This window comes from Chinchilla lanigera, unplaced genomic scaffold (assembly GCF_000276665.1).
Source record: "Chinchilla lanigera isolate Chin_1 unplaced genomic scaffold, ChiLan1.0 scaffold00047, whole genome shotgun sequence".
Lineage (NCBI taxonomy): Eukaryota > Metazoa > Chordata > Mammalia > Rodentia > Chinchillidae > Chinchilla > Chinchilla lanigera.
In genome coordinates, this window is record NW_004955448.1 from 6,258,197 (window position 1) to 6,279,631 (window position 21,435).

The window sequence follows — 21,435 nt, forward strand, 5'->3', positions numbered from 1 at the left end:
GATCCTTACCAGAATGATAAAAATCCATTCACAATCCTTTATCCTTTGGAGTCTCAGAAATATTTCGCAAATCACCTTGAACAGTAAAGTTGACAACTAAAAGTTATCAGAGTGACAAATGTCATTGTGTTAATCCCAGGCCCAGGATGACCAAAGCAAAGTAGACCTGTGTTCTTGTCTATTCTGAAATAGCCACCAGCAAGAAACTGTTATTTGGCGGGGGTGTGGTCCTAGAGACTTATTTGAGTAAAGAGGGGCTAGGGAGACTTAGGATGAGAGGACAAAGAGCATTCTAGAATAAAAGGAGCCAACTATAGTAAAGGAGAAAGGGACTAAACACGGATGATAATCATCACGCCACCAGAACTGCAGTGATGTAGGTAAGAAAAGGGAGCATCAGTACAAGTGAATGGTCATAAATGGAAGCAGTGTGTCCCTCCTTTTCCTTTTTAAACAGTTTAAGAAATACACCCTTCACTTTGTCTAATCCTTTCTCTGTTCTTACAGCTGCTCGACTGATCCAGAACATGGACTCAACAGTGGAGCCTTGTGCAGACTTTTTCAAATATGCCTGTGGAGGATGGTTGAAACGCAATGTCATCCCCGAGACCAGTTCCCGTTACAGTAACTTTGACATTTTAAGAGATGAGCTAGAAGTAATTTTGAAAGGTTAGTGGTGATTGTGTCAAAGACTTCTCTCTTCCTCTATCCATTTTTTAAAAGGCAACTGTTAGCCATTGCAGGGAACATTGCTAAAAGATTAGACTTGATAATTTATACCAGATGGGTGGACCCCCACTGAGCCACTGAGAGGGGTAAACCCCGAAATGGGTGTGTTGGCATCTCAGCAGTTCTGTTTTTGTATGTAGGAACACACAAGATAAAGATCTTTCAGCCCCAGGGATGGTATCTTAATGACGCTACATGGAAGAAAAACACTGAATGACTTCTACTAAAACTACACCCCAGGTTTCCTTCTCCAGCTCTGTGCTAAAACTACTGTAACACATTACTGTGGTTTGCCTTCCCTGGGAAGTGAGAGTGTCTGCTCCAGTCCCGACTATCTCCCCCGTCTGTTCTCTCCTTTTCTAGAAGTTACTTTGTAAAAATACATGTATTTATATATTTGCTGTTTTTAATATCCAATCAAGCAGAACAATTCATTTAATCTGCTTGTAGTATGAATGGCAGAACACAAGTTTCATTATTTTCCCACCATTGAAAACATCCATTTTAAATCCCAAATTCCTCTGAATTAGTATTTATTTTCTTTTCAATCTGAATTTCAAAAGAAAACTGTTACCTGTGGCAGAGCAGTATATATCACTACACACACACACACACACACACACACACACACACAGAGATAACTTAGGCAAAAAGACTTTCATCTGACTTTGTCCAATGAAACTACTTTGATGCGAGGAATGTTGACCTGTCTGCTGAGGAGTTTGACCTTTGTGATGGAGTTTTGTTATAAGGAGGGACAAAAGCATTTATTTTTACTTTAAAGATTAAAAAACTAACAAAACAACAATGAAGACAAAATCAAAATAACACAAAAACAATAAAAGTGATACATGACTTCAAAACAAAATGATAAGAATTAACAATGTTTGCTATATTCCATACTGTTATCTTCAGCGAAGTTGCTCAGCCCACCAGACATAAAAATGTATGATTGGTCAAACAATCAAGGACAATAACAAGTAATTTAAAAAAAAAATTGAAAATGATGCAGAGCTTCACCATACAAGATTGTAGGAGTTCAATAATGGTTCTTATACTGCATATTACTGTTTTCAGATCTGTCGATCTGATTGCCAAATTCAAGCATGCAAAATTTGTCAAGAAAAAAGATTTTAAGCATTGACTGTTCCTTTCAATAAATTACAGAGATCAGTAATATACCTACCCCAGCTATCTTTGTACATACATATAAATTTTGTTTTTTATCTTAAAGAGAAAAGAAAAAAACAAAATAACAAAAACAAATACTTAAAACAGCATAGAGAACAATAAAAATGATACAGAATTTCAAAACAAAGTGATAGGATATTAACTATGGTTGTTATATTACATAATGTCATCTTCAAAATGGTTGCACATATTACCAGATATAGGCATGTAAGACTGATCAAACAATTACACATTAATAGTTCCTTTCAATAAACCAAAAAATATTAGTAATACAATTATCCTAGCTAACCTGTGTATACAGATACATATTCTTTTCTCTTCTTTCTTTTTCCTCTCCCCGCCTTCATTCCAGTTGCTCCTTCCTATTTGAGCAGTTTCTTTTCCCTTTCACAGTATCTACTGTACCTTTCAGATACAAACAAGATTTTTACTAAACCTGTGTTGAAAATGTGAATTACACCTACAAGTGAACAATTATATTGATGCACTTTACAAAATCCATTTCAGATGTCCTTGAGGAACCCCAAACTGAAGATATCGTAGCAGTACAAAAAGCAAAAACATTGTACAGGTCTTGTATAAATGAATGTAAGTGCTCTTCATTTTGGTCACATTTGGAGTGTGCATACATTGGAGCCAAAGCTACATAGACCTCCTATTGACTCTCTTTCATTGTTTTCAAAGCTGTTATTGACAGCCGGCGTGGACAACCTCTACTCAAGCTGTTGCCAGATATATATGGGTGGCCAGTGGCCACAGAAAACTGGGAACAAACGTATGGTAAGGCCATTTGCCTCTCTTTTTTAAACAAATAATTTCCACATAAAATCTACTATAGTAACATTCATGAACAAAAGCTTCTAAAGATACCTTTCACCTTTTTTGCTTTAGGTACTTCTTGGACAGCTGAAAAATCTATGGCACAATTGAGTTCTAAATATGGGAAGAAAGTTCTAATTAATTTCTTTGTTGGTACTGATGATAAGAACTCTACCTACCATATAATTCATGTAAGTTTGTATCAGACAGCCAGAGTTACCTTAAATTGCAGTAAAACGTCCATGTGCATTGTTGTTATTGGTATTTAGAAATAATGCTTATTTTCATTTTAAGTATAAAGACAAAGGGGCAATAACTTCATGCTCTGTCTCTCTAATACCCAGGGTCTCAATTTTTAGACATTTGCCTCTTACTTCTACTGTCTGTTTTAGATATCTCTTCTTCTTTGAATAAATGATAAGAGAGGCTCCCAGCCCCTTCTATTGAGAAAAAGTCCCTGGTTTCTTTATATCTTTATTGAGAAAAAGTCCCTGGTTTCTTTATATCTTTTAGCATGAAAGGAAATCATGCTTCTGTTTATATAATTAATGTGGGCCTGTAAGCTAAAAATCTCTTACTGGATTTTTTAAAAAAAGAATAAAAAGGGGAATCTTGAACATAATTTTGTTTCTCACTAAAGAATATCTGTACATTCTCCTTAATTAAGGTAAATAAAATGCCATTCTTTTTAAATAGCTTTATTTGGATTGCTTAAAATTTAAACCATTTGTTTTAGGATCATCCAAGATGAGATTAATAATATGTTTGGAATCAACTAGTCTATAGTGTTTTTATGTAGTCTTCTATGAAAGAAACTGCACCAAAACTTACAGGTGACAGAACCATATTTATGCTACTATTGAGTGGATCTTTGTGGACATTTTTAAATAAAATCCTGAAAGGAACTGAACCCAGCATTTTCCTGCAGCAGGATCCTTTTCAGTGTTCCAAACACTTTCCTGTGTTCTCAAACGCCAGCGTCCTGCGTGATCACCTTGAGGGTCAGGAAGCTGGGGAAGGAGCAGAGCCCCTGGTGTGGAGATGCCTTTTTTCTTTCTACAGTGTCCCTTAGGTCGTTTCTTGTGTATTGGTCTGGGCTCCCTAGCACTGCTGGGATCCTCACTTTAGCTCATAAAGCTCTGGCTTGCTCTTGCACCCAATTTGCCACACCATTCAAAGGAAGCAGTCTCACAGAGGTGCTCAGCTCGCTCTTCCATAGGCACGTTAGCTGGAGCAGACACGCCAGAGCAGCACTGAATCTCCTGTTTTAGCGGCTGTTTGCACTTGCTTAAGTCCTTCCAGGGAGAGTGACTTGGAAGAGAGCTGAAGAGGCACAGTCGCCATTCTTTTATGGTGGAGGATCTCAGTAAACAGTCTAGTAGTAATATTTAAACGAGTTAAAAGCCTTAAAGTTACCATAAAAGTTTTCTGTAGTGTTCCCAGAACCATCTGAATAAACCTGAAGGCTAGACCTACTCCAGCCAATAATAATGAGTCTCAACTAAGGGTGGGAGTAAATCAAAGTATCCCCCAGGGGCATACTGGAATGTCCCGAAGCTGGAAAGTCCTGCAAATGTGCAATTTAGAAAATGCTTGATCCTGGATTCTCATGTGCTTTTGTTAGCCTACGTCTTCTGCTCTGCGATAAAAATCCTGGTACATACTTTGTCAAATTAACTCCAGTTTTCCTCGGTATGTACAGTGCAATTCATCCAGATTATTGAAATGCTCAAGTTTAATACTTGTAAGTAATGTAGAAAAAACTATTTCCTAATTATGTACTTAGTTTCTGATTGTTTCCCTCATAAATATCAAGAACACTGGGCCTTTGTGCATTTGCAGACAGGAATGCCTATATTTTGTCCAGCTGTTTTATATATGCTGAATGTTTATTTTCTTTGAATTTCTTTTATAGTTTGACCAACCTCGACTTGGCCTCCCTTCCAGAGACTACTATGAATGCACTGGAATATACACAGAGGTAAATGAAACGAGGGAAAAAGAAATAACCAAAAAAAAAATTATAGAACTGTATGGTGTAAACCTATAAATAATAAAAAAGGGGGCTGGGGATTTAGCTCAGCGGCACAGCATCTGCCAAGCAAGCGCAAAGTCATGAGTTCGATCCCCGGTACCGGAAAAAACAAAACAAAACAAAAAAAAAATAATAATAATAATAAAAAAGACTAGAGCCAAATTTTTAAAACCTTCTTATGTTCTTTTCTCAGGACAATTAAAATCACACATAATAATGAACTATCATTAGTAGAAAACATTCTACTAATGATAGTAGGCAAAGAAACACGGAAACTTGAAGTTCTTTGTGTACTGATTCTTAGTGTTTAAATCACATGACCCATTTTGAAAGGTCAGCTTTAAGTGTTTTAATTCACCTGCAAATTGAATCATTTAAAAATTATCTGGTATAGTATAATATAAAGTGGTAGCTGCGAGGATCAGAGATTGACAGGCCCAGTGAGAAACACCCTTCCAGAACTTTCTGATTTCACTTTCCGAGGACTATGCAGACAGGGACTTTCAGCTTCTGGTTCTCATGTTGGTCAGTGAGCCCATGGGTGTTATGCCTCACTGGACTGTGTCTTTTTATGCTCACAGTCCTGCTGCCCTCGGGCTGATACTGATGTGCTTTTGATTACTGGTGGACAAAACTATCATGTTGGATATTATTAGATATTAGGGGAAAGTGTTGGTCCCGCTGATGCTTTTCTCATAATTATTTTATAGTTCAGAAATAAGTTAAGTTTACCTTTGATGATTTTAATGGGTCACAGTATGGTGGCATGGCTGAAATTACTTCTTAAAGCTATTAGCTAAATATGTTTTGCTAACATTTATTTTGCCTAATTATTACATTCAAATAACATGGAATAAGATGTCTTTTTTGAATGGCTATACAATATTGAAATGAAGAAAATGATAATACAGTATATTTTCAAAATTAACATCACAGGTAATCAGATAGGTGTGGGGTATTTGAGTTATCTAGTTACTGTGTGGGTTGAACCTATTGGCTTTAAAAGGTGCCCAGCTATTTCCTGTTTCAGGTTTGAAACCGATTGAGAAGATTTTGCTTACTCTACTGTATTATCTTTACCATCGATTCAGATGCTTTTGTATTTAGGATACCATAGATAGGAGATTTTTTTCCCAACTTTTACTCAAAATCTTTCACAGTTGTGTGTTTCTTATATCAAGGTAGAGTTGGCAGTCAATTTTCAATTTTGTCAAATGCTTATTCTACATCTATGGAGATCATCAAATGGGTTTTTCTTTCTTTTTTTTCTTTCTTTTTGTTTTTTTTGGTTTTTTTTCCGGTATCGGGAATTGAACTCACGACCTTGTGCTTGCCAGACAGGCACTGTGCCACTGAGGTAAATCCCCAGCCCCCATCAAATGGGTTTTTGTCCTTCATTTTATAATATGTGCCTTTTTTATTGACTTATGTATCCTGAATGATCCTGGCAGGTGTGCATAAATCCCACTTGATTATGACTGGTGGTCTTTTTAACATGCTGCTTAATTTCCTTTGCTAGTGTGTTGTTAAGAATGTCGCATCTGTGTTCATAAGGGATATTAGCCTGCAGTTTTCCTTTCTTGTAGTGTCCTTATCTGGCTTTGATGTTAGGACTGGTCTCATAAAATGAGTCTGGAAATATCTCCTTCACTTTTTTGGAAGAATTTGAGAAAGACTAATAATGGTTCTTCCTTTCATGTTCAGTAGAATTTAGCAGTGAAGCTACCAAAACCAAGATATTTCAACTTATTTTTCCTGAGTGCCCTAAAATTTCAGATCTTCTAATAGTACAGATGTGATAATTTGTTTTTTAATCAGACAATGTAATATTGGCAATTTTCCCACTGGAACTGGAGAGAAGTTATAGAATCCAGAGAACAACTACAAGAGAAAAATGGACTAATTCACCCATTTCTCCGTTGGTCCCTTTGTGAAGAGAATACTGAGATACTTGGCTGGGGCTAAAGTACAACACAAGACAATAACTATTCAGAAAGAGAATACTGGAAATTTTGATCCATGTTTATGTCTTTGTAAATAATCTTTTACCCTCTTGTCCAGCTTGAGTTCATTGGACTCTGTAATGCCTAGCATTCTATTGTATATACCATCTGTCCCCAGTTGATTCCATCTCTAAAAGTCTAGAAGAGCATGTTTTGTTGGTATTTAATGATTTCAATAGCATGAACAGCCCTATAGGAGTGTCTTGATCATAATAAGAGGTATATCCAATTATAAAAATCATTGTGATTGTTCACTGCATTCTCTGTTTAGGATTAAGGATACACATTGAATCCAAACAAATTATAGGATCTATAGATGAATCTAATAGTCAACCTAGAAAGGACAAGTGAAACAGAATGGGCTTTTCACCGCACAAAAGGACACATATTCACCATGTCTGCTCTTAATGACATACTTAATGAAATGAGTTCATCAGGAAATCTCTTACACTGAATCTCTCATTAAAGACAGGGCTCTAAGGTATTCTCATTATCTGAAAGATACTTTAATGACACATTACCTTCCAGAAGATAAAAGTATTGAGATTCAAAACAAAGATATACGTTTCTATGGTAGGAAACCAATATGAGAGATATACATTGCCCCTAAAAGATAATCGTTGCCATTCTTGGAATTTTAAAGTGCAGCCAATCAACCATCACGTGTAAGAAAGTTCTTATGAGAGGGACGATGACCCTAATTTTTAAAAGTATCACTCATCTTCGAAAGAGCATCTGAACTCTGTATGGGCAATGAATTGGAACTGATCTCAAAGCTGTAGTTTCTCTTCCCTCTAAGCTAATTGTTACTTTGTTACTTCTAAGCTAGTTGTTACTCATCAAGGCTAGTTGTTACTTTGTCCTCCTGTGTAAGGAGATCTGTAGGTCAGCAATCCAAAATATTTGAGTATGATTATAGATGTGGATAGATTACAGGTATGTTTATTCTCTGTTCTGTAAAGGCAGAATAGGATAGGGCAGTTTCAAAATTTAGGAACTACTTCATATGTGCCAGTGGCAGGCCTTTTTGAAGTTACACCCACACATATACACATTTCAAGAAGAGCTTGACTTTTTTTTTTGCTTGTTTGTTTATACACCAACAAAATATCTACTTGAACAGAACATTTCATGGCTAAAACAACAGGGAGAAAACCATGGGGTTAGAAGATAGGAGTCCGAGGAGAAAACACAGGGGTTGGAGATTAGAATCTGTGAGATACAGTACCGCAGTCCATGGCACAGGAGAAGGCCTGAGTTACATGGTTCATTTAGAGCGCCTCTGAAATCTGTGGGCTCATAAGACAGGAGGATGTGTTAGTGGTATACCTAGAAAGGTGTGCAAGCTGAGATGGGCAGTCCTTTGGGGGAGTGACTGAAAACTGGAGCTGAGATTAGAACTTAGATATAATTTTATTTTTCTGTGCACCTAAAATACAAGAAGAAAGAAACAGCTCAGGCCTGGAGTTGAGAAGTGCTGATGAAATGCAATGAGTGAAAAACATAATAGACTTAAAATTCAAATTTATTCTTTGCTATTTATTGAGAGTCTGCCGTGTAACAGAGTTTTCTAGGCATTAGGGACTCCAAGGAAACAAGATTGTTGCTCTCATGGAATTTGTGTTCTGATGGGAGGAGATAGACAGGGAAAAAAACTAGTAAATAATTTAAGGCAGTAGGCTAAATTGAGATGGTGTTAAAATGAAATAAAATAATGCATGATAACTAATGACTGGGAACAGGAGTGGGTGGGTGTCTGGCTGCTCTTTGTAGAATATGTTAGAATGGAGGCGGAGAGATCAGAAGAGGCCACGAGGTAATCTAGGTGAAAAGTGATGGTGGACTCAGACAGCAGCAAGTGAGATACAGAAATGTGAGAAGACCTAAGATAGCTTTTATAGGTGTCTCTCTCATGACAGGAAAAGTGTGTACTTTAAACTACTGAGCCGGCATGTCCATAAATGCATAGACTGAGGCTCACTCTTTAAGATAGCTCTGACTTGATAGGACACAAGCCCCAAGAGAAGCTAGTTGCCTCATTTTCTCCTTTGTGGCTACCAAGTGATCAATAGCCCAGAAGATTTTACCCAGCCCAGGTGTCTATACTTAACAAAACACACAAGGCCACTTTATCTTGGGACCTAGAGAATATGATAAGAACATTTGGGGAGATTGACCGAACCTAGTTTGTAAAAAGGTCTATATACAGCTTCTAAATGTGGGTTCATAAAACATAAAGTTGTTCTAGTGACATGGCTAGGAAACACTGTATGCAATAAACCTTAAAAGGTCTTGTGTGGCTCTCCGGGGCCTATCTAGTTTGAAAGCCGCAGACAGTCTTCATCTTTGTGCAAGGTAGAGTCTTTTATTTCTCCTGTCCTGTAGTCATGCTTGGGTTCAGGCTGCGTCTCATTGATAGTCCCCGGGAATGCTGTGTGACTGTGTATTTTTGCAGCCCTTCTGTGTGGAGTAGCCCTTTCTGTGCTGGCAGCTGCACGTTGTTTAACATGCTGCTTAAACTAGGAAAGGTTCTCAAACCTTTTTGATAGGAAATATCTTTCCTGCTTGGTGTCCCTGTGTGCTCCCCCAGAAAACTTCCTGTGTAATATTTAAATATCCTCCAGTGTTGGTGGCTAAAAATAGCACAGTTCTGTGACTTCTCAGTTACTTTCCTGCAGTACATTGTATAGGTTTTCTTTCCAGGAAGAGGAAGACAGAGAAATGGTGAAAAGCTGGGTGCCTAGAAATGAAATCTCTGATCCATAGATAGCTGGCCCACTAAGGTACTTAGATGTCATCAATCTGACTGCAAAGCTTTCATTTCTTCTCTGGGTCTTGCTGTCATTCATTAACGATGACTGGGGGCTGGGGATTTAGCTCAGCAGCACAGCGCGTGCCTGGCAAGCTGAAGGTCGTGAGTTCGATTCCCGGTACTGGAAAGAAAACAAAACAAAATTAATAATAATAACATTAATGATGACTAATGATACTGAAGTTTGAAGGGAAATAGTCAAATGGCATTGCCTTCTTCTTCCCTGATAACTCTAACAAGCATCAGCTTTTACCGAGGTGAGAGGATTACTACTTCCAAAAAGCCAATTTTTGAATATCAGTGCCCGGTCCTGCAAAATGAAGATAGTTCTAGTGAGAGGAAAGACCCATAGTGCTGGTAATCATACATATTATCTCATTAATAGTATGGGATTTCAAATACCATGAAATTGCTTGCTACTGTATGGATTTTACGAAAATGTTTAAAACAATTATCCCTTTGAAACTGCTTTATAAGTGGTAAGACTTACTTTTTAGAAAGGGCTGCGTAGTTGTTTGGGGGTTGCTGGTTCTTTCACATACAAAGGATCACTGATTTACTCTGTCATCAAAGAAGCTGACATGACTATCGAAAGGATGGCTGACTCTGGCCCGTGTGCTGACAAGTGAATGCTCTCTCAGTCACAAAAACTAAAAATTAAATTTCAGTTTTAAAATTAACACAAAGTACTATTTTTTCCAAGGTACTATTTAAGGGTTAAAATGTGTGTCACTTACTTTTACCCCAAATAGTGACAACTAGACTCATTTGGCATTTTACATATCTCAAAGCATTTTAAGAAAGAAAATTAAAACCTTCAGGTAGAATCAAATCCTGTCATGTAAAATGAATTCAGCTTCGACAGTAGACTTGGATTTTGACAGCTCTTTGATGCATTTGGAAGCTGTAGGATATTAAGCCATGTGTTTTCATCAGTCACAATGGCGTGGTTACAAGGCTGGAATGCGTTAAAGGAAGTAGTGTATTCCATGTGACTATATTGAATATTCGGGCACATCAGAAACTAATGCCATTGGGGCTGGGGATTTAGCTCAGCGGCAAAGCGCCTGCCTGGCAAGCGCAAGGTCGTGAGTTCGGTTCCCGGTACTGGAGAAAAACCAAAACCAAGAAAAAAGAAACTAAAGCCGTCACGTGCTACCAGTTTCCCAAGAAATGTTACCAGTTTTACAGTTTTCCAGTGTTACCAGTTTTGTGGGACCAGGCTAAAAACATCACCCAAAGTTCTTGGGCTTGCCTTACCCCAAAGTTCTATGGTTTTAAATGCAACTGTAAGGATGAAGACACTGAGGTAGAACCAGTTTGCAATCAACAAAGTACCACAGGAGGATTCTTCTTATTGTTTTCTCGCCTCATTAACAATAAAGCATCTCATATAGTGAAGAAAAATCTCAGTTGGATGATACTGGAAAATTCAAATGAAATCCTTCATAGTCAGTAGTAATTCCCTGCTGAAAGAAGATAGATTTATATCCTTTGAAATATGGTTAATTCAAAAAGCTGCATGTTAATACTTTGGAATAGTTGATCTCAGGAGGTATGACTTCAGCTGTACTAATTTATTGCAAAATAAAACCAGAATTGGGATTACTTTTTAATAGGAAAAGCGTAGTTGGTAAAAATATATATGAAATTATCTTCTTATTCCTGTTACCTTAGAAATTAGGTTTTTAATATGTATTCACAGCCAAAAAATAGTTCATCCTATTGAGTAGCAGATCCGTGGATAGAGATACAGCAAGTTCTAGCATTTTACGTGTTCATGCAAAGAACGGGCTCCTGTCTGCAGGGAACTGTCTGATAGCATTTAATAAAGGTCACCAAATGGCAATATGTAAACCTCTAGACTTTCAAATTGGCTATTGAGACATTTTGCTTAGGTTCTTGCTTGGTAATGTATTTCATTTCCCCACCAGTTTAGGTTTAGCCACTATAAATTCAAATATGTGTTTGCACTCACAATAAATGTAAGGCTGCCCCTTATACTTAGGGACATAAAATACCCTGCTGCCAATCTCAAAAAAAGCATGTGGGGCTGGGGATTTAGCTCAGCGGCAAAAGCGCCTGCCTGGCAAGTGCAAGGTCATGAGTTCGGTTCCCGGTACCGGAGAAAAACCAAAAAAAAAAAAATAAAAATAAAAATAAAAAAAGCATGTATCTCCAAGTTACAGGGCCTGTTTTTCATGATCATAGTTGCTTGTCTTGCCTGTAGTAAAGCTGATGTCAGGACCTTAAATTTTGGATAAATTTAGATAAGATCATTATTTTAATTGATGATGGATAGTAATGGCTAATATGTAGCAATTGTTGAGATGTAACAAAAGTGGAACAAGATTTGCTGGTTTAATGTCACTGAATTTAAATAAGATGTTTATATATTCTGTAAAAGGCTGGTAATATAACTAGTTTATAGTTTACTTTTATACACTAAAATATATATGAAGATAAACTATAAAGAAATTGAGTTCTTAAAAGAAATCTGAATTCTAAACCTATCATGTAGTACAATTTGCCAGTAATGGGAGCACCAGGGAATTAGGTAAACCCCTCAGGCATGGGCTGGAGCAGATCCAAGAGTAACCTCATGAAAAATTACTGCTTGACCTGAGGAGACAGTTATAAAGATACCCTGATCACATTATATGAATTTGCGGGCGTCTCTTCATGACTAGCTGAAAAAATAATTATGTATGGGCACAGAGAGCCTAGAAAAGCAAATTGAGTGAAGGAATATGTTATTATTTAAGGAAAATATAATTGCTCATCGAGTGTTTTGTAACTGCATTCTTACAAAGAAAACAACTTGATTGCAAATTGAAAATTGCATAATCTCCATAACCAAATGGTTCTAAATTACTCAGGATTTTCCAAGTGCTACTTCTCTGCACTGCTTTATGCTCTAATTAAAATATACATTGACCTTCTGAGAACCTGTGCAAGTCATTTCTTTTAGAACTTAGGAAAATATTTCTATTTGTGCTTTCTCTGCTACCAAAAATTAATACTGAATTGAGAAAAATGTTTTAACTTAAAGTACCATCATGAATATTTAGGCTAGCCACCAATTCATTATTTATTTCTTGCAGGCTTGTGAAGCATATGTGGATTTTATGATTTCTGTGGCCAAATTGATTCGTCAAGAAGAAGGATTGCCTGTTGATGAAAACCTACTTTCTTTGGAAATGAAGAAAGTTATGGAATTGGAAAAAGAAATTGCCAATGTAAAACACATTTTTCTGATGTCCTGAATAATGTCAACTGTTTTTTTTTTCCTGTGCCTCTCTATTATATTTTAAGGGTAAAGGTGTAACTCTAACCAAAGGATAAGAAAAGCATAGCATGGTAATGGATGGTTGACTTCAAGAGAATCTTTGAAACTAGAATTGTATAGTAAATTACATTCCTGACATCTAAGAGACACACTAAATTCGACACATATTAAACTGGGTATACTTAATTGCCTACTATAAGTAGATTACAACAAACTCTTACCATTTACTGTCAAACTGTTGTTAGATATCCTTGAGACTGATGACACATACAAAGCTGTTTTAGTTTTTCTAATAAGTTTATTTTAAAATTTAAAGTGATCACAAAGATCATCCCAATCCCTGTGCTAAGCAGGGTTAGCCCCCGAGCATGGTCGTAGGGCAGTGTGATATTTCTGAGCTCAGACTGTCAACTGGTGAGCTCAGGGAGGGTCAGGTGGGAAGAACTGAGTGAGAAAGCCGACAATATATTTCTGCAGCTCTGCTGACTCACATAAACCCTTGGACTGTGCATTGGCACTTTCTTTTCTCATGTTCTTTGATAAAAACCTTCAGTCCTAAGCAAGCATACTCTAAGTGACACCCAGGTTACTGACAGAACTCATGCACAGATTTAGTGTAGAACCCACAGAGTCCTCTGGAATTGCCAAACAATAACAGTCACCCTTAGATGCTCCTCTGCTCACCACTACTCTCTATGCTCACCAGAGGCTTGAAGAGTGAAGATCGTGGAAAGCAATTCTAGCTTTCCTGGGGCTGCAGGGAACCAGGAGTCCCTAATCACAGCAAGACTGCTTGGAACTGCAGCTGGATGAAAAGCAGTTCGGTGGTTTATATGTGGTTGTGTGTTGGGAACAGAACTGTGGGAGGAGAACAGTTTCTTGCCTGGATTTCACCATTCCTATTTCCCTAGCCTGTGTCTTCCTTTGACCAGCCTTGGAGCTGTGGAGGTGGTTTAATTTTTACCTTAGAACTATCTGTTCCTATATTTTCTCCCCTATCTTAGACTCTGAGATTGGCATGGGGTTTTAGTTGTCTCGGCATCATCTGTGTCTCACATAGGGTCCAGCATTGTTTTATATGCAGGAAATGTTCTGTAGTAATTGTTTTGTTTTAGTGAGTAAACCGATACAGTACTTAAAGGGGATATTAAATATTGTCATTAAGTAATAATACCCATCTTTAAACCTTCACCTTCTGTCCCTCCTCACTTAAATTTCTTCTATTCATTTCAAACACTAGATAGGGACTTGCTATTTTCTTTTCTCTTTAGATTCAATGTAAAGCATAAAATTGGATGTTGTTGAGTACAGAACATGAAGCTAGTTAGGCAGAATGCAGAGACAGTCACTACAGTAGAAAGCATTACCATTCTTCTCAGCTAACCTGCAACCCGATTGTGCTATATACTAGGAATTTTCTGTGTTATTTGCCATACATTACTGTGCAAACTATTACAGCTGAATTTTAACCAGGGCATTGAATGATAAGATGGGTATTGGAGACAGAGTGTTTGAGAGATGAGATAGAGGTGACCGTATCCAAAAAGGTTACAATATAAAATAGTTACAGGCACAACTGAGCTGCTCATCAGCCACGGCCTGCAGTATTGCTTACATGGCTTGGCAGATATGAAAATATGAAAAGGTTGTGTGTGTGTGTGTGTGTGTGTGTGTGTCACTAGGCATTGAACCTAGGGCTTTTGCAGTGAGCGACATTACCATACCTTTTTAGGTTTTATCTTGAGACAGGGTCTCACTAAGTTCCTAGGTTATGCAGGCTGGTCTCAGACTCGCAGTCCTCCTGCCCTGGCCTCTCAGAGTGCTGGATTTACAGACACACATCATCATGCCCAATGAAAAGATTTTTGACGATTTTTAAATTGGACATGAAGCCAAATCTCTATAACTGTTTCTCAATATACATGGAGTGATCAAAATATATAGTCAATATTTAAATTTTTTAAATGATTCTTCAGAATACTTTCCCTCACTTTACACGTTATGCCAGCGTTCTTGCCACTTTCTGAAGAGGTTGTTTGAGTCCTGTTTTGAGCGGCTGTACAAGGTGTGAGCAAATGTGGTGAATGCCGCTGGCCAGCACCACCTCACAGAGAGACAAGCTCTGAAAACACACAGTGTGTCCTCACCCGCCTTCTCACCAGATCTGCACGGTGGAAACTCTGGATCTTCCTCAATGTCAGAATGACCATGAAAGCTAAACTTTTAAAGCAGATTCAGAGCACCAAGGCCACCATGAAAATGCAACTAAAGACACAAGAGAGGAATGCCAGGACTCCTTCAAAAAGTGGCAAAAATGATGATACATGTGTGTTCAAATCCAGGGGCAATTATCCAGGGCAATGTATATTTTACTGTATGAATTTTTAATAAAATTTCACTGTATTTTTAATCATACTGCATACATAAAATCTTTTAAGTTTCACTTCTTGATATGCCAAAATAAATTACAAAATGAATACAAAATAGAACTTAAATCAAATTGTGCTGTGCCTATCCTGTATTTCTTTGTAACTCACATAAATTTACGTTTTTCCTCGTTTTAAATTAATGATCAAAAATTATATCCATAGGCTACAACTAAATCGGAAGATCGCAATGACCCAATGCTTCTTTATAACAAAATGACTTTGACTCAGCTCCAAAATAATTTTTCATTGGAGATCAATGGAAAGGTAAGTAGCAAGTTTTATGTAGCTTATTACCCTGTCATTGCCTAAAACTATAACAGTAAAACACTGTTTTTAAAAGTCATTAATTATTTACTTGTTGAAATAAATGGAATTGCAGAATGAATTTAGATGACAGCAGACATTTGATTTCGTGACAAGATGGTTGGGGGAATATTTAAAAACGTGTATATTTAATTAAAATGAATGGTCAAATTCTTTTCAAGACAGATGTAAAATAATTTCAGAAATTGTTGTAGAAAAGGGTTTGGAAAAAAATTTTCAGAGTCCATTATAGAGTCATTTGACTTGGGCTGTCAAATAATAAAACACTAAATTTCCTTGTAACTCCTAAAAGAGGATAATATATTTGTAGAACTTTCCATATTCTCATCAAGGCCATGTACAGTGCTCAGAAAAATAACAGAAAAATCGAATACAAAAATAAGAAACTGTCTCATAGAGTCTAATATAGACTTCTTTTTGATTATCTAATAATCTCTTTTTTTTGGTCTCCTAATTTATTCTGGTATATTAGCTAATGCATTGAGTTGGGAAGAGAAGCAATATTCACAGAGAAAATGTATGAGCTATCAAAGGCAGTGATAGAATTTTCCTTCACTCTAATACTAGAAAACAAGGACTTTTTAAAAAGGTGTAACTTATTGAATTAGACATTTCTTACCTAACACTTTTTAATATAGTGTGTGTTTAAAAAATATGTTTTGAAAAAGTGGTCCAAACCATCAAAGAAGTCAAGGATAGAGCATTGTACCTCCTACTTAATAAATGATCTTTGTGTGTATCTAGACAGAGTAAAATATTAACAATCTGAAATGCTCTCAATTCTCATTTAAGGAGTAGCAAGCAAGAGTCCATCGGTTTGCCACTGTAAATTAGCTTCTGAAGTACAAAAACTGGATGCTTATAGACCAATAGTAATTATTTAAAATGTGGTCTTGTGTTTGCTTCGTAACACTAAGCCTCTGCTATAACTGTGCTAGCATTTGTGGCGGGAGCGCCGCTGAGGTGTGTTGCTGTGTTTGAACAGTTTATTAACACCTACTTATAAAAGGCCAACACTTAATGCATGTTTTCGTTTTTGCATAAATGAAAGAAGCTTTATTTTTAAAGCTGTTTCTTTTTCTTCTTTTTTAAAATATTGTTTAGAATACGAAGACACTGAGCTAGTTTCTAATTTGTATGTTCTCAAAGCTTAGAAGCTTTGTTTTTGTTCTTAGATGGTTGGTATAACTCTGCTATCTAAATAACATGTTGCAGAACTAGTATTTATTCAAAAGCCGATTGAAAAATGAGGGGAAAATCTCAAACAAATAAAAAACTGACTATTGAGATAATTATGTAGTGTTGCAGCTGACACCCTGTGACGTCTGACCTCACTGTAACAAAATCGTGGGACAAAGAAAAAGCATTCCATAATTACTTAATGTTTTATGCCTGCTTTTTTCCCAGCCATTCAGCTGGTCAAATTTCACAAATGAGATCATGTCAACTGTGAATATTAATATCCCAAATGAGGAAGAGGTGGTTGTATACGCTCCAGAATATTTAGTCAAACTTAAGCCCATTCTTACCAAATATTCTGCCAGGTAGGTATGTCAGACTGCCCATGTCCTCAAAGTTTACATTTCATGTCGCTCTTTAGAAGCTTTGCAGCCTCATCTTTTCTGTTGCTGGGTGGTGGGTTTTTTTATACAGAGATCTTCAAAATTTAATGTCCTGGAGGTTCATAATGGATCTTGTAAGCAGCCTCAGCCGAACCTACAAGGAGTCCAGAAATGCTTTCCGCAAGGTGAAGAAAAAATCTCTCTTTTCTTAAGACTTAAAGCATAAAGAAATACATGGCTACGAAGGCTTACCATGTACACTGCTAGAAAGTGGTGAACTTTGCAAAAGACACAGTGCCAAATTGGGTTATTTTGCACACATTTAAGGTATATGTCACCTAGGAAGGAGGTCAGTCATCATTGCCTGTGCCATCTTTTGGTGATTACCGTGGCATTCTGATCACAAGCCCTGTAAGGAGTTACCATTGGTTAAATGAACATTTCAGGAAAGAATGCTGCATCGATGTATTACTGTTGTTGTTGTTGTTGTTGCTGTTGTGTTTCAAGCTATTCTAGGGGTGTCTTTCTCAATTAACTTGATTTTCAGACGCTCTTAGCACAGTGGAAGTACACACAGATGGACTACAGTGATGCAGACAGTCCCTGGAGAGGACACCCACCTGGCAGTGCAGACTTAGAGCCTTTACTTAGGCTGTTCCTTTGTTATTTAAGCAGTCAGCATTGTAGTCTCACTGTCGGGGGAATGGACAGGAGGGATTGAGGGAGGAGAAATTCTAGCTAACCTACTGGTTGTTATCCTGGAAAGAAAATAACTGTGAGTGGTCCACAATTCCCATTTTTAAACCTTAAAAAGAATGCGTAGACACATTTCTAAAGTTAGGGAACATAAAAATGTAACTATGCTAAATTTCCCTTACATCAATTCCCTCATCTATACTTAAATTTATACAATTTAGTTTTGGTAAAGTATTTGAAGTTCAGTTAAAGCATTAAAAAGCAGAAATGCATTTTCTTGTGGGTAAGATATCCCCCTGTTACATTTACTGGGCATTACTTCACATTTATATTTATGCAGTGGGTACAATGTTGTATTTTTTTTCCTAAAGCTTTCTAGAAGGCTATTAACTGCTGATAGCCAAAAGCTGTACTGGGACATGCCTCTGAAAATATACCCTGTTTTTAGATCGCGTTTTAAGTATCAGGTTGTACTATATGGTGAGCTAGGGACACCTGCTTTGTGAGGAGGACTGATGAGTGTGCCAGGATTTAGAGGAGACGTAAAGAATGGAGTCATGTGGAATTTGTGCTCCCACCCTCTACTCCTGGCCATTTCCCTTTTTCTCTTTTATAGGCCCTTTATGGAACAACATCAGAAACGGCAACTTGGAGACGCTGTGCAAACTATGTCAATGGGAATATGGAAAATGCTGTGGGAAGGCTTTATGTGAGAGCGGCGTTTGCTGGAGAGAGTAAACATGTGGTAATGTTTTCAACACAATACGTCGTCAACTCCGCAGCGCACTCTTCATTTGTTTCCGCTCATGGGCAATTATGATCGTCCATAATTTGGCTGAAATTTTATTAATTAGAGAACCTCCAAATAATACTATGTAATTGTTCACTAATAAATCTCACCTCCTATCCCTCAAGAGTCTGATTATGGTTTTGGTTCCTCATGTTGTTTAATTCAAAACCAACTGCCCATTCTCCAGATGCACTGTATTTAGAATACCCAGTCACATGTGCTATTGAGTAGTCATTTATAAACTTTTATTCTCCAAATTGGCCAAACATTAACATTGTCTTAAATACCTAGAAAATAAATCAGGCTTTAAAGGGTAAGAAACGTACTCCATTTTTCAGTGTTACTGAAACAAAGACAGTGGAACTTAATGACATGTTGAAAAATTTTACTTTACGCTTAACTAAACCACTAATGGTAATAATAGCTAATACTGTTTCTTCTTATAATGATGGCGGGGATCATTACATTCTAAAGATAATTTTTTAAAATTAAAATGCACATATTTAGGACCTATTTAATCAGAAATGTTGATAATAGCAGTATTGTTTTAAAATATAATGATCCTATACTTTTATTGACCTGAATTTCAGTTTGTCTATAATTTTACATTTATTAACATATTGCATCGTATAAACATAGCATGTAGCTCTTCTTTTTAAAATCGTTGTTACAAAGACTTAATGGATGGTCTAATTTGGCTTTTGCACTTTGCATTTGAGGTTGAAGATTTGATTGCACAGATCCGGAAAGTTTTTATTCAGACTTTAGATGAGCTCTCCTGGATGGATACAGAAACAAAAAAGAAAGCTGAAGAAAAGGTAAGGACCAGAAGGTCTATCAAAGTACAACTTTTTATAGGAAAAGTTTAACTTTAAACACATGTAGGAAAAAATGTAATCCTAGATTGTTTATAAAAATTTCAAGTTCCTTCAGGATGTAATGTTTCGTGGGACAATTTTCATGGATAAAAACTTTAAAAAATGATTTCCGTCCTTTATCTCTGCAGGAAGCATCATCCATATGTAATTATTCCTTTCTTTAAAGGAAGACTTTAGAAAACGAGGGAAATGTTATGTGAATTAATAAAGAAATAAAGGCTAACATACCAGTGGTTCATATATTTTATCCTTCTACCAAAAATAATCTAAAAGATCCAGTGGGTCAAAATCATGTCCTCTTAATTTATAATGTAAAATTCCAGTTAAACTGTTAAAACATATCCTAGTTTTTTGCATGACCAAAGGAGAAAAAAGTATTAAATTTCTGTTAAAGTAAATATAAGATGGTATATCATTTATGTGTTATAAAGTATATGATTAAAGGGATACTTTTTACATTTATTTCTATCTACATTTAATGAGCAGCTTTTATTGAAATTTTTAATATCTTGTATATGAATAAGATTTCTAAGGAAGTATTAAGCTTAAAGTTACTATATCTGTTTGTCTTTTGAATTATGTAGGGGCTGGGGATTTAGCTCAGCAGCAAAAGCACCTGCCTGGCAAGCACAAGGTCGTGGGTTCGGTTCCCGGTACCGGAGAAAAACCAAAAAAAAAAAAAAAAGAATTATGTAAAATTTTCGGGGAACATGTTCTATGAAAGCTATGAACCTGCTTTTGACCGCAACATCCATTCTGACTGTTCTCCTATAGTTAAGGTGGAAAAAAGAACAGACATTCTTTAGACTAATATGGGAGTCCATAATAAACCTATGATAATCAACCTCTGGTCTAGTTCTCATTCAGCTTTAAACCAAATGGAAATGGTGTCCTTTTTATCAGCTCTGAAAAGATCCCTAAGATGCAGGGGTTAGGAGTAGAATTTAGGCCCAGAGGTCCAACTGTCTTTCCGTCATTCTTGCCAGTTCCTCAGACATTCATGTCATATTGCTTCTTTAGTGTCTTAGCTGCCTATGACACAGCTGGGTTTGATGTGACAATTGAATTCTTCTAGATCTGCATTTCCAAAGTGTGTCACAAAGCACTGTACCTGCACGTTATTCCACAGAGGAGTCCCATAGTCAAAAGAGTTGAAGAAACACTTCCTATAGGAAGCTTGTCTGATCCCCCCCTGGGCTAAGTAATATGCTTCTAGGGAATGATCAGCCGGCACCAGACCAAAATATGTTTCTATTTATGTCACTGCCCACCATGGCTCTTTTCAGCAAGCTATGGGGTATAGAAAATTTTGCCTAGCATCGCATCCTTAGTCCTTGACAGTACCTGACTCTTGCAGGGTACTTAAAACATATTTTTTATGAATAAATTCATAAATTCATTCATCTTCTTGGACACATACACAAAACTTAGATTCTAACCTTAGAAACTAACCATTTTCAAATTCTAAGAAGTCTTGCAATAAGGAAAGGTGCCTGTTTTGTGTAGTATTTACCCAAAGTATTTGACAACAAACCTTTTTGTGTAGTACCCTTTACTTCCTGTAAAATTTGTGTCCCTGAGAATATGCTAAGGGAAAATATCTTCCAGGAAATAAAGCTGCACTGAGAAAGGACTGATGTGTAAGGAGTGGATAACATGGAAACTTGTAAGAAGTGGACAGAGGTGAAAGCTTCATTCTCCATGGCGATCTTTAATTAATTAAATCATTTAAGAGCAATAAGATACAATAAATAAAAACTGAAACATCTGTGACCAACATGAGAGAGAAATAAAAAAAAATAAAAATGGAAATAACAAGCAGTAAGCAAGTCATAATAAATAATAAAAGTAAGCAAAGTCTTTTTTTTTTTTTTTTTT

General features: G+C 36.7%; 1 protein-coding gene across 4 annotated transcripts in view; it reads left to right on the forward strand.

Moving 5' to 3' along the window:
• Positions 1 to 21,435, forward strand: part of Mme (membrane metallo-endopeptidase) — a 118,554-nt gene that overhangs the window by 65,084 nt on the left and 32,035 nt on the right. For all 4 annotated transcript variants that reach the window (XM_013518633.1, XM_013518632.1, XM_005393061.2 and 1 more), the window contains exons 4-14: positions 508 to 669; positions 2,428 to 2,508; positions 2,605 to 2,700; positions 2,812 to 2,930; positions 4,655 to 4,720; positions 12,694 to 12,828; positions 15,470 to 15,571; positions 17,039 to 17,175; positions 17,285 to 17,378; positions 18,506 to 18,634; positions 19,399 to 19,497. In XM_013518633.1, coding sequence (XP_013374087.1) covers positions 508 to 669; positions 2,428 to 2,508; positions 2,605 to 2,700; positions 2,812 to 2,930; positions 4,655 to 4,720; positions 12,694 to 12,828; positions 15,470 to 15,571; positions 17,039 to 17,175; positions 17,285 to 17,378; positions 18,506 to 18,634; positions 19,399 to 19,497 — 1,220 coding nt within the window. The remainder of the gene's footprint in view (positions 1 to 507; positions 670 to 2,427; positions 2,509 to 2,604; positions 2,701 to 2,811; positions 2,931 to 4,654; positions 4,721 to 12,693; positions 12,829 to 15,469; positions 15,572 to 17,038; positions 17,176 to 17,284; positions 17,379 to 18,505; positions 18,635 to 19,398; positions 19,498 to 21,435) is intronic.